Source organism: Telmatherina bonti, assembly GCF_933228915.1.
Source record: "Telmatherina bonti genome assembly, chromosome: 4".
Lineage (NCBI taxonomy): Eukaryota > Metazoa > Chordata > Actinopteri > Atheriniformes > Telmatherinidae > Telmatherina > Telmatherina bonti.
In genome coordinates this window covers 16,895,092-16,908,230 of record NC_136622.1, presented here as the reverse complement: position 1 = coordinate 16,908,230, position 13,139 = coordinate 16,895,092, and the positions used below count along the sequence as shown (strand labels likewise).

Genomic DNA, 13,139 nt, shown 5'->3' with positions numbered 1-13,139 from the left:
TTTTGATTCTTTCTCTTCCCTTGCCCCCCATCTTGCACTACTTTTCACATTTTCATGTTACCTCCACATTTCCTCCCGTTATTGAATTCCTCACCACTTTTGCCCTCAACCCATTTCCACCTCATCCATTGCCTGTATCCTACCTTCTGTTATCCCTCTTTTCTTTCCCTCCATCTAGCCCCTCTCCTTTAATTCTTCTCCCTTTTTATTCTCATGGGCGTCCCTGACCTCATTCATTCATCTCTCTTCATGACAGTGGATCTGCTTTCAGCGATTACTCTGCATGCCCCACTCTCTCCAGAATCTCATCCCTGTGTTTTCCGACCACTTTCACATCCACCCCCACACTTTTTTCCTTTTCTGTTTTACGCCTCCCTCTTTTGTCTTGTTCCAACCTATCACCCGAGGGGAGTGATTGACAAGCAGGCAGGGGTCTTGCAAAAGACAGTTTCTGATTGGTGGTGAGGAAGATGAAAAGAATAAAGCTTCTTAATTTATTTTCTGCTCATTCTGAAGATTTATTCATATCATATAGTTACTTTAAACTCAGTAGTAAATATATATATTCTCTCTCTCTCTCTCTCTCTCTCTCTCTCTCTCTCTCTCTCTCTATATATATATATATATATATATATATATATATATATATATATATATAGTTACTTTTGTTTATAGAAGTGTTACTTATATTATTGAGATAGCTGTTTAAGCTGATCATGTAATGGAAAACAAGAAATAACCCTAAAACCAAAGAGATTATGAGTGAAACAAAATGACAGATGAAAGCTATCAGAGCAGAGATGATTACAAAACACAGATGCTCATTCATTTATTCCTTATGTGTTCAATTTTTATTAACAGTGGTGGAGGATTGCTGGTAGAAACTACTCCAGAAGGAGCAACTGAGTCTTATTCTTAATATTCAATCCTTACTCAAAATTGGATAATCTGAAAAACATGTATTCAGCAATTGCACAGACTGTATGCAAGAAAAGTAGTGAAAATTGGGGCCTTTTTAAACCCACTGAACCAATTTCATCTGACATTGTTCATCCTGTGACACTGATAGGAACAAAACCATGAAATCATTCTGCAAAAGTGACTCAATCATACTGTATATAACTTTTCCGCTTGAGCTGTTTTGCAGTGTATTGTGCTGGGTTCAAGGTTGAAGGGCCACATAGCTCATGTTGGTTTTGAACAAAAAAAAACTGTTTCAATATCACCACCATGTGGTCAGAGGGATGGATGGCAGTTAGATTACATCACACATCATGGACTGTGCTTAATGTCAGGCGTTACACGTGTCAAAAGAAGACACATAAGGTGCTATATATCACTTAACAAAAACAGGATGCAAACAGAAATAACTTGTTCATCTGTTTAGAATCTGGTTCACATTAATGGGACAAAATAACATTTGCTGAGTTTGTATATAATAGTGAGTGCTCTGCAGCCATCCTTCAGATATTCAAAATTAAAACACCTTTATATCTAAATCATGTAAAAAAAAAAATTAAAAAAAAATACATGAATGATGAATAACATTTTAAAACAAAGTCTGTTAGTGTACTTGATATGAAATTATCTTCCACATGATAAAAATGTTACAATGACTTTCATTTCTGGCTCACAAACACACATGCATATTCCCCTTAACACATTCCCTTTAAAAATAAACCCACCTGTCCCCTAACAGTTCAGCTAGAGGACAACATGTGTGTCTCTCGGTGTTCACGTAGGAAACAGCAAAGATCTTTAAAAAAAAAAAAAAAAAAACAGATATCTTTTGTATAAAATCTTTGGTTAAAGTGCTTTTGTATTTTGTTACATAATAAGTTCAGCTCAAAACATCATTCTCTGCCTCCTGTCAAATACCACACCCTCTCCATGAGCCTACAGCTTTTCTGTCACACCATCACCTGTCATCCTGCAGTGCAGTCATGGACCTCAACACAGCCTCATCTCCCTCCCTATCAGAACTCATGAAACCTCCTCAAACCTGTTTGTCTCTTGCAGGTAGGTGAAAAAAAAGGCTGGAGAATCTGATCTGGAAGACGCCTGCAGGGCCAGATGGTGTCAACCCTAGGGTAGGCTCAGAACATCTATGATGGATTCTTCAGCCCCTTTTTAACACCAGCCTGAATCAGAACTTAGTGTCTGTTCTGTGGAGAACATCACACCTTGTTCCAGTAAAAATCTCAAACATCTAAACCAAGTGACTACAGACCAGTTGCTCCTAATATCTCAAGTCTTTGAGAGACTATTATTAGCTCACCTTAACAAACAGATGAACACCTTTCGGGACACTTTACAGTTTGTTTATCGTAATGAACTTGAGGTTGAAGACGCCATCATCTACCTGCTCCAGAGAGCCCACTCTCATCTGGACCAATCAGGCAGCACTTTGAAGATCATGTTCTTTTTTTTCTCCATAAATGCCAGATGGATGCCTCTATAACCACCCTGAGTTATGACTTCCTAACGCTAACAAACCACAGTGTGTGAGACTGAAAGGTTGTGTATCTGAAATAGTGGTTAGCAGCACCACAAGGGACTATACTCTCGCCATTTCTCTTCACACTGTACACCTCAGACTTCCGATACAACTCTAAACCCTGTCAGTTACAGAAATACTCTGACTTTTCAGACATGTGGTGTATCAGTGATGGACAAGAAGCTGAATACAGGGAACTGGTCAGTTGATTTGTGAGATGGTGCAGCATATCACCTCTTTTTCAATTCAAACCAAACAAAAGAGATGATTGTCGACTTCAGGAAGAACAAGAGCAAGTAAAACATTGTTTCCATCCTGGGAGAAGAGGTGGAGGTGGTGGAGGAATACAATTACCTCAGAGTTCAGCTGGATGACAGACTGAACTGGGAATGAAACATAAAGGTCCATCTAGAAGGAAAAGACAGGGCAGACTCTACATCTTGAGGGAATTAGATAATTCAGTGTCGGTACAAAAATTTTTCATATCTTCTGTAAATCTGTTGTGGAAAGTGCAGTTAGTTTTGTATCCGCTGGGACTGCAGCATCAGAGCTACACTTAAAAAAGCTGAACAAACATGAAGGCTTGTTCTGTGCTGGGGATCTCTCTTTAGCTTGTTGTCCAGGAAACTGACCAGGAAAAAATGCTGCACACACAGCTGAAAATAATGGACGATTCTTCACATCTTCTACACAGCACAGCGAGAAAACAGGAATGTGTGCGATGTGAGGCTTTGGGAAGTCTCATGAAAAAAAAAAACTACTACAACATTGCTGTTTCCCTCTAATTTTTATGTATTTACAAATATGTTTATTTTCATGTAATTTTATTCAGCGAAAGCCCATGCAACGTGATCCAGACATCCCATGGAAATCGACCGTTCAGATAATTATAGTCAGGAGTCACTGAACAAATGTATTTTCTCTGCTTAAATTCCACACATTTTAATGTCCACTCCTGAAACAGTATGCTTTAGATAAACAAAAAGTATTCTGTACTGCATATGAATTTGTGATCGGCACTTTAGAAGAAAGCCAAATGCAGACGACAGCTCATTACTGCAGGTTACAGACAGGTTGTGGGAAAGAGGCAGCACATCATTAAACTGCTCTGGGAGCTCACCACATTTCTTAGTTCTAAGTGATTATTTAGTGCTATAAATGCCAGGAATTTATTCCATCAAATCTGAAAGTTGACTCATTATTCCATCACCGTGCATCTTTCTCCTGCACCGCACGATCCTCCAAAGGGCTCAGCACCTCACTTTGAGGCCCTTGGATCTTCGTCACATGTTGAGCCGGTTGCCCTTTATGTTCTTTCTTGGCAAGAAGATGTACTGTATCATTACTGTGTGGGCTCACACCATCTGTAAATGTCCCGACTGCCTTTGAAGAAATGCTGGAAGGAACTGACAGTCACAGTAAGTGGAAGGTTTTTCTTTTCCCTTGACACACCATAAATGAGGTACATGATTTTAGACAGTTAGTGACACAGCTGTTTATGTAAATGTATGTTAAACAGCATGATAATAGCATTGTTATTATTGGTTCGTCTGTGCCCCTCAGTTAAACATAAGCAATTATTTTGTAGTATTTTTGTTATTGCATAACTACTAACAAACTCCTTGTTTGTGTTCACAACCATGAATGTCAGTGTTGCAGATCAGAAAACCAGCAGCTCAGTGTTGTCACTGCTGATTTATTGATCCAACATGTGAACACAGCACAGCTTGAAAAGCAGAGATTTGATCCCACTGTGAGAAGTAAGCTTGTGAAAAAAAGGATTTGCTTGTGAGACTCTAATATTCTCACATTTCTATGTTTTTGTGGTCCTAAAGCTGTGAACACATACTTGTGGGGATCAGAAGGTTTTCTGTGGACTGGAGATATTTGAGGGTCAAATCTTTGTTTTATGGTTTATAGTTGAATTCGGTTTGGATTTTAACTGTTCGGTTTAGAGTATATTGTTGTGGAATGCGAGATGTCAATCACTGTGAAGACTGAAAAAGAAGACTGTGCATGTGAGAAATCAGAATAGAAAAGTAAGGGATAGGAAGCAGTCAGACAACTTTTCCACACATCATAGTCAGTCAGAAGCAGCTACGTCCAAGTTAATTTGTACCAAATGAATCGTAACAGATCTAAAGTAGGACAAAAACTGAGGGAAATCTGAGGTGATAAGAACATAAAGCTTAAATATTACAACTAATGTATATTGTCTTAATTCAATATATTCGTTCAACCATTTTTTTAACTGCTTGGTCCAATTAAGGGTCACAGGGAAGCTGGAGCCTATCCCAGCACTCACTGGGCGAGAGGCGTGGTACACCCTGGACAGGTCACCAGTCCATTGCAGGACCAACACAGAGGCTAACAACCACTCACACAGGGGCAATTTAGAGTAACTAGTTAACCTAACATGCATGTCTTTGGATGGTTGAAGGATGCTGGAGTACCCAGAGAGAACCCACGCATACACAGTGACAAACCTTCTTGCTATGAGGCCACAGTGCTAACCACTACACCACTGTGCAGCCTGGTTTAATACGTTTTCATTTATAATAATAAATCTTACTCTCTAAAACAAAGATCTGTTGTAATAAACCCCCTTTTCTTGACAGTAAACTCACCATACATAAACCATCATGCACACTGACAAGGTTGCAAAAAAAAAAAGAGATATGAGATGTAGATGGAACAAGGATCATGGAATGTGGAGAAACTTTACATAAAATTATTAATAATACCAGAAGATGGACTTAAAAACATTGGAAACAAAACCTTTCACTTTGTACCAGAGTATATACACTTTATAGGACCAGGTTAAATCATTTCACAGAAATCAAGTCATTATATACTCCCGGGTAATTAGAATGCAACTCGTGATCTTTGGCTCGTAATGAGTCGTAGTTAATTAATGTCTTTTTTTTTCTAAATGAGGGTCAAAAGATCAAAGTAATGATGAGCAGAAGGACGGAGAAGACAACAAGTTAGGAATGAAGAAGACAAGAAGGGATGTCATGACCAAAGACAAAATGTATATCTAACTATATATGTTTTTAAATATAGCTCACGATCACCGCAGGCAACGTGTGGGTTGTTGAATCTGTTCAGCCATGTGAAACTGTAATCATGAGATTTTATATGAACGTCCATCTGTTTCTCTGAAGCTAGAGACAAAAAAATCTGACATGATTATTTTAATTCTGTGGAGTGGAAACAGTGCTGTTGACAGATGTGTTTGGGCAGAAATTTGGCAACAGTTTTCACATATGGTCACATTTATTTCCATGTCACAGATATAATGAAGGACAGCATTCAGAAGAACATTTAAAGTGAAGCTAAGCTGTAATTGACACACTTGTAAGAGCTTGGCATGGACTGAATTGTCTTAGGTTTATCAAAACAGGAACATGTATGATCATATTGGATATGTTTTTAATTACATTGTGGATTTCGTTTTTACATTTAGAAATCTTTTATAGGACACTTTATATGAATGTAATTGGAACCTGTATTGTGAATATACATTAAAAATTGGGTATAGCATAAAGAAACTGTATGTGTCAGAGGAAGGTCAAAACATATAAAAGTAAGGCTGCTTTAAATACGAATTGTGCAACTGTTAAAGGCAGCATGGAAGAGAGAGAGCATGCAGTGTAGCTGTGTATGGTGTGACAAGAAAAAAGCAACAGTGCCTCTCTTTGCATATCCCCATTTTTTAATACTGCTGTAATTAAAATTTTGTTTTTATAAGAAAACAAAATGAAAAAGAGAAGAATCCACATAGGTTCCGTACATTAAAAGGAGTCAAACATTTCATGCAGTGAAAAGTGAGTTTGTCAGGTGACAAATATCTTTTGTAGAACACATTGGTTTTGGTTTATTTTGATATACAACCAATAAAAATTAAATAAAAAATTTAAAAAATAAAATAGACAGATAAAACAAGCTATGGCACATTTTAACAGATGGTACTTCACATTTTTGACACACAGAAGCATTAATTTATGTCATCACCATCATTGTGTCAATAAAAATAAAAAATAAAAAAAACAAATAAAATAAATAGGATTTTTGGCATAAAACTTTAATAATAACCATTGTTTTTGTGACATTTTACGCATGGTCTAAAATTTTGACGCAATGCCCTACAAACTGCTACCGTACTATTTTTGTCAATAACTTATAATCAGCTATTTATACTATCTGTGATTTGTCAAGCAGGATAAATGACTAATTGAAGGATTGAATATTCATATGAACACAGCCATTAAGACTCAAATGCAGAATATATAGTGTGTACAGATCTCAGTAAATATATCTGTGGCACTGATAAATACAAGTTGGTTTGCTTGCATGAAATGAAAGAGTGAAACGTCACCTTATTTAGCTTTTTTCTCTCTTTTGACAGTGACGAAGACACTTGCATGTGTTTTACAAAAGAGACATTACTATGGAGCTTTTCAACCACCTGAGAATTAATCTGGCTCTCTTTAGGTGTGGGTTAAGCATATTACCAGACAACAGTTCCTCTCCATTTTGTAAGAGCTTAACCAGGCTGAGAGCACCTCTTTTTGTTAAACCACAGACTGGCTGTTTGTTGCCTGTGTTTTCGCACTTGTTTTACTTGTAATATTAACCTAAAAACACCCACAGCCCCTTTATCTGGACATTATCCAAACCAGCTCAGTTGTTCGAAAAGCATCTTTATTTAAATGTTAAGTGGAGGGGTAACAAGATAAGGCAGTTTTAGAAAGCTTAACTAATCCAACAGATTAGTTGGGACATCTACATCAATTTTACCTTTTGGCACCAAAAGTTGCTGTTTTCTGCTCAGGTATGTGGGCTGTTGGGTTAAAATGTTTCTTTATCTACAGCATGGACGCATGCTTAAGGCTGGGCATTGACAGAAATAAATGTCTCACTGAGATGCTGCTGATTGGTCCATTTGAGTATTAAAAGTCCCATTTCCTAATATGCTCAAGACAAGGAATTCTTTAGTGAGTAATAAAAGCAATACTTTAATATTTTCCCTTCCTCACATTTATCACCAAGACGACCAGATGGATACCATTAGCAACTTCCTTGAATCTCCAATCAGCTGGAAAAGTCAGTCCAGATAAACTTTTATAAGTTCAGATTTACTGTACAGACATCTGTGTGAAATTTACACTTTGATCATTTACCTCCACGAGTCTAAATATTCCTTTCACAGGTGAACAATTCAGATCATTCAACTCAAGATCATAGTGAATAAATACCAAAGCTGATAGCTACACTGTGTAGCTGACAGGTACTGACGTACTGAAAACATTCAGACTTAAAGTATCTCCAACTACACAGCTGGCACATGAAATCATAATTATCTGTAACAATGCTAAGAGATGAGCGGCTCAGCTGGATACACAGCACATAGGACAGTGTGTCTAGGGAGCAGGTGGTGGAGGTAAAGCTAACTGAAGGATAAGGGGATTACGCTGAGGCTATAGCTGCCTGATTGGGGGAAGGTTGAGGGTCTCCAAAGCGCTGTGGTAGAGCTCCCTCAATGCTCTCAGCAGATATAGACGACAAAACATCTGGTTGAAGAGATGAGGCAAAGGCTCCTGGAAAGAAAGATGGGGAAATTTAAGGACATGTAGCTGAATAAAATTGAAAATGCAGCAAATCTATGTGGGGCAATGAGCATTACAGATAATAATATTGTCTTAAAAACTGTGATTTAATTCAGTAATGTATTGAAATATAACGGCGTATTTCCTCACCCCCAACACGTGGACTCTGTTGTAGTACGAACTGAAGTCCTTACTGAGGGACACGAGAAATTTACAGATCTGAGGGACACAAACATTTCTAAATTACAAAAAATATTTAGTGGAGGAGACTTTTTTTTTTTTTTTTTTTTTAATAAATGATGGAAACCACTGATGAGTCACGTGTCACTGAACATACCTGTTCAGTCTTTATGTTCGCTCTGGCTCCTCCTCCTTCACAACCTAGTGCTTGTCCTGACTGGTCCAGCAGCTCAGAGAAGGGAATGAGATAGTTGAAAAGGAGAAGCCATTCACCCTGTCGGTCAAAACATAATGCCTGCATCACTTACCACTGACGTTTATAATATTCAGCTCTTTTTTTAAAAAAGAAGAATGACAAAATAAGAAAAACAAATTAGAAACAGAAATTAGAGACAAAAGAGGATGAAATGAGGTGGCACCTCTTCTTTCAGTGCAGAAAAGTCCAGCTGGGATCCTTCGGGGATTTCTGGGTACAAGCCTCCAGAAAACAAAACAAACACAAAAAAACAAATACGTAAACATTTATGCTGATCCACTAATTTCAGCTTGTGTTGGTGTGATTGAGGTTTAAGAATAATATTTCACCGCCACATCAAAACTGATCCTCTTTATAGTCTATGTGAAAATACTGTTATTCTCCACAAACGTACTGTCGTCACCAACATCAACAAAAGATAATAAAATTAATTTTAAAAAATGTATTTTATCTTAAATATTTAGAAGTCTGTTAGATACTATGTGTAAATATATATTATGTAAACAATAACAGCACTTCTATTTGGGTTCTTGTATAATGATTATGTATAACCTTAAAAAAAAAAAGACTGACCCAAATTAACATAAAATCTGCAACTTATCTGGACAGCAGACTAATCAAAAAAAAAGCCTGACTTATCCAGGCAAAAGCCTTTAAAGAAACAAGACTATAAGGTACGTTATTGTTGAATTATAAAGTTGTTGATCAGAGAAATTAAACCCTGAGTCTCACCTTTCTCCACTCCTCTTTCATAGCTTTCAAACAGTGTGTGCAGTCTGGCGCAATTGTACATCACAAACACTCCTCCACGTGGACCTTTGGTTGAAACGCTTCCTTCCCTCTGGACATCCAGAGTCACCTAAACAGAGGACTGTCAATCATTCTGACTCCACCAATTAAATCGCAGCAGTTTGAAGAAAATGCTTTCTCATTAGAGACACGCGTACACCACTGAGATTTATGTCAAATGCTGATTTAATTAATCAATGTTGGCATCTGGGGAAATACACAGCACTGGAACACGTGCACAGCAGCAACTCTGTGACACAGTCAAATGAAAAAATGACTTTGACTTACAGGACTTGTGTGGACCGTTGACAGCAGCTCAAACCTGACCGTGGCAGAGGTCATCACCTTGATGATATCGTCCCATGTCTGGCCTACAAGAGGACGGGCATTTCACACCAATTAACCACATCTATAGTCAGTAATTCCATTCGTTCAAGTTACTTTCATTAAGCAAGGAACATAAAGTACACTGATTGAGCATGTATGCAAACGCACACACACCTTCCACTTGATCGCCATACTTCACCTCTGAGGCTTCTTTCATCTGACCTTTTCTTAGCCTGGAGGAGAAGAGAAAAAACTTTTATATATATATATGTGTATACATATATATATATATATATATATATATATATATATATATATATATATATATAAAAATAAATATATATATATATACACATAAATATAATGCACAAATGTTTCATACATTTTGTGTGGTTGTTGTAGAATTTGCATTTTTTCCAAGGCAGAGAAAATGACGTAAGGGTTGCGGTTGTGATAATAGGCACCACTTTGTAGAGGGAAGTGTAGAAGGCAAACACAAGATGTGTGAAAAGATAAGAGAGGACATGAAGAGATAGAGACATGAATTAAAAAAAACTAAACGTGATGTATCTTACTGCAGGTACTGTGCAGCTGTGAGGGTAGAGCCAGGAGTCTTTACAGGTCCACACACGAGATGTTTCTGCAGCCACAGAGGACAGAACAGGTAAAAAAAATTAACAAAATGAATTACATCACTGTGTGCAATCAAGTATGTGTAGTTACCTGTGTATGAGCTGCTCCACTGGCTCTCCACAGCATTGCTATCTGCTGCTGCCGGAATTCATCTTGACAGGAAGTCACGTGTAATACTGTTATCATAGCTACCTGTAAAAAAACACAACAAGGATATTTTTAATGAGCAAAATGAAAACCAAAACCGTGTGGTGTCTGTGCAATGCATATTTGTTTTTTTTTATCTTACTGTGCAGTTGGCTGTAGATAAGTCCAGTTGTGCCAGGTGGGAAACACTGTCTCTGTGAACTGAAACAAAACACCAATGTCGTTCTTTACTATGTTCTTTACATTCTTTAAATTTGTGTAGTCCCATGACATACCCAAATTTAAGGTGAGACTTGCAATCACATCAGTTTTTGAAGGTTTAGTTTGGCATTTTAGAAAACATCTACTGGCTTTTATGTATTTAGATAATATTTCTTATTTTTAAACACAGGGTAAACAACAAAAAAAGCTAATAAACACTGTTTTAAAATCACTTCTAAGACCCTCTAATTACTGCCAATACACTGATGTGCATTTATTAGTAAAAACAACTTCTTGCTGGTTACTAGGAAACCTCACTCCAAAGATAGTGATGATTTCAGGAAATTAGTGCTAGTTGACCCAAGAAGCAGCTTTTATAAAAGAGATTTGTTTGTTTATTTAGTCAAGAAAATTGTGGTCTTTATGTTTCACAGTATTAGCATCACATTACCATGCTGATATTGTACATAATATTGCATTACTTTCACATGCTCACATATGATATGTTTGCTCTTGGAACTCCAATTCATTGTGTGGCAGCTAACCATCATTTAGGAGCTTACCAGAGGAGTGCCAGATGCCATCAGTAAAACATTCCCATCATTTCCATGAAATTTATTTCATGCCCCAAACAGTGAGATCATTCCAGACAAAAAAAAACAATCTGATTCCTTGCAACATTTATTGGATTGCTTAAATTATACCTAAACTTGGCTAATCTGAATTTTAAAAAAAAAACAAATAAAAAAACAAGATAGTCTTATTTGGGAGATCAAACTTTGTACATGGCCGATCAGTTTATTGGGCCTTTGGCTTCATATAATTTCATTAAAAAATCTGGTTTGCCTTGTGACATTAAATCAAGTTTTGTTTTTTCTTTTAGTTAAAAAGCCAAAATAAAGCTCCATCTGTCACAGAGCTTTTCACCTTACTTTTTAGAGGATTCCTTATAGGTGGGCACAATTCTTTGAACCCTTTCACATTTAATCCGTCACCAGGAATGTAAAATGCCACTTGTCATTGCATCCTTAACCCCACCATTCAGAACTCCGGATTATGTTTCTGTAGTAAAACCTCAGAAATGAAAAATATTAACATGTTAACCTCCTGTCATAGCATAGCAACCTCCTGTCACTATGGTAACTTGCAAAGGGAAATAGTGTCCACTGACATGTGGGTGATAAGTCAAACCAGCCTAGGATCAAGCTTGACACTTATTAGACCTCAAGGACTGTGTAAACCCTCGACCAAAAATCTACTGTTACATAAAGTTTCAAGTTCAGGAGCAGACATCAGAGAGCTGAGGTTTTACAGGCAAATGGAAGCAACTATGTGTGAGGAAGACGGCTTATGATGGAGCTATACACACCTGAAAGGTTGAGGACATGCAAGCAGGAGCTATTTCAATACTTGGAAGTGTATCAAATATCGAAAGGTGAAAACTAGGAATTACGCTCTTGAATAATGATGTGTAGCTTCATACTTTGGTACATTAATACCAGTTGTCTGTCATTAATGCACCAAATGGTTGTAGCTCATCACAGAGCCCCCCCACAGAATTAATAGGATTAAAAAAAAATACATTTTCAAAAATAAATCTTGAGCATTCTTAGACAAGGCAATTTAATATATCTACCTGACCTCACCTGTGCAGGTACCGAGACTGGGGTCGTATCCCAGCAGCCCCTCCTCTTGGAAAACTCGTTTTAAGTTGATTCTTAGCGCTTCCTCGTTCTCTCCCGGCTCCACTTTCCTCCCTCCCCCGCCACTGGCTCTTCTGCCTCTCTCCGTTCCCCTCTCTCTGTATGGTGAGTTCTCAAGTGCCTTATGGATCTTCTCTTCCCGCTCTTCATTGGTCCAATCAGCCGGCGCTGTCGGCCAAGCAATTCCAATGGCTCGGAGGAAAGCGATGATGTCACTGTCCTCAGGAAGCGTGGGGCAATACAACACTTCAAATCTATGTCAGAAGAGGAAAGTTGCATGATTTCTGACAAATTAGTGAGTGAAACACAGATTCTGAAGATGTGAGCTTATTCACGAGAACCATTTTATGCTGGACCCAGACCCGTTGTACCCCGAGACTCACCCTTGTCTTCTCAGCAGTGCCCCCAAGTGGTCAGCCAACAAAACCGTCCTGAGCTGACCCAGACTCAGTGTGTTAGGGGTGGGTGTGCTGGGTTTAGGATGCAATATTGGACAGTTGAGCACCACGCAACCTTCCCTTTGATGCGAAGGCTTTAGGTACTCTGTGGTTCCACCCACCAAGACAGCCCTGAATGCTGCAGCACGATCCACTCGCAATCTTAACCCTTCAACCATCACCTCCCCACCTGCAACAGGGAGAACCCCACTGCCACGAAGTGACAGGACTCTGGACATCACTGCAGGAGGAACCTGGTTGGAAAGAAACAGTATGTGTGAGAAAAGTTGTTTATGTATTAGAAACATATGAAGTAAGAAAAATTTGTATTTATTTTAACCAGTTAATGCATCCAGT

At 38.0% G+C, this 13,139-nt stretch overlaps 1 protein-coding gene across 1 annotated transcript in view; it reads right to left on the bottom strand.

The window, feature by feature from the left end:
- Positions 1-7,972: 7,972 nt before the first annotated feature.
- Positions 7,973-13,139, bottom strand: part of dalrd3 (DALR anticodon binding domain containing 3) — a gene marked incomplete at its 5' end in the record, with an annotated part of 6,376 nt that continues 1,209 nt past the window's right edge. Inside the window, 12 exons of the mRNA XM_079239711.1 lie at positions 7,973-8,100; positions 8,260-8,328; positions 8,447-8,563; positions 8,709-8,767; positions 9,278-9,404; positions 9,623-9,705; positions 9,836-9,894; positions 10,237-10,301; positions 10,385-10,486; positions 10,584-10,642; positions 12,289-12,599; positions 12,729-13,036. Coding sequence (XP_079095837.1) covers positions 7,981-8,100; positions 8,260-8,328; positions 8,447-8,563; positions 8,709-8,767; positions 9,278-9,404; positions 9,623-9,705; positions 9,836-9,894; positions 10,237-10,301; positions 10,385-10,486; positions 10,584-10,642; positions 12,289-12,599; positions 12,729-13,036 — 1,479 coding nt within the window. The 3' untranslated portion in view covers positions 7,973-7,980. The remainder of the gene's footprint in view (positions 8,101-8,259; positions 8,329-8,446; positions 8,564-8,708; positions 8,768-9,277; positions 9,405-9,622; positions 9,706-9,835; positions 9,895-10,236; positions 10,302-10,384; positions 10,487-10,583; positions 10,643-12,288; positions 12,600-12,728; positions 13,037-13,139) is intronic.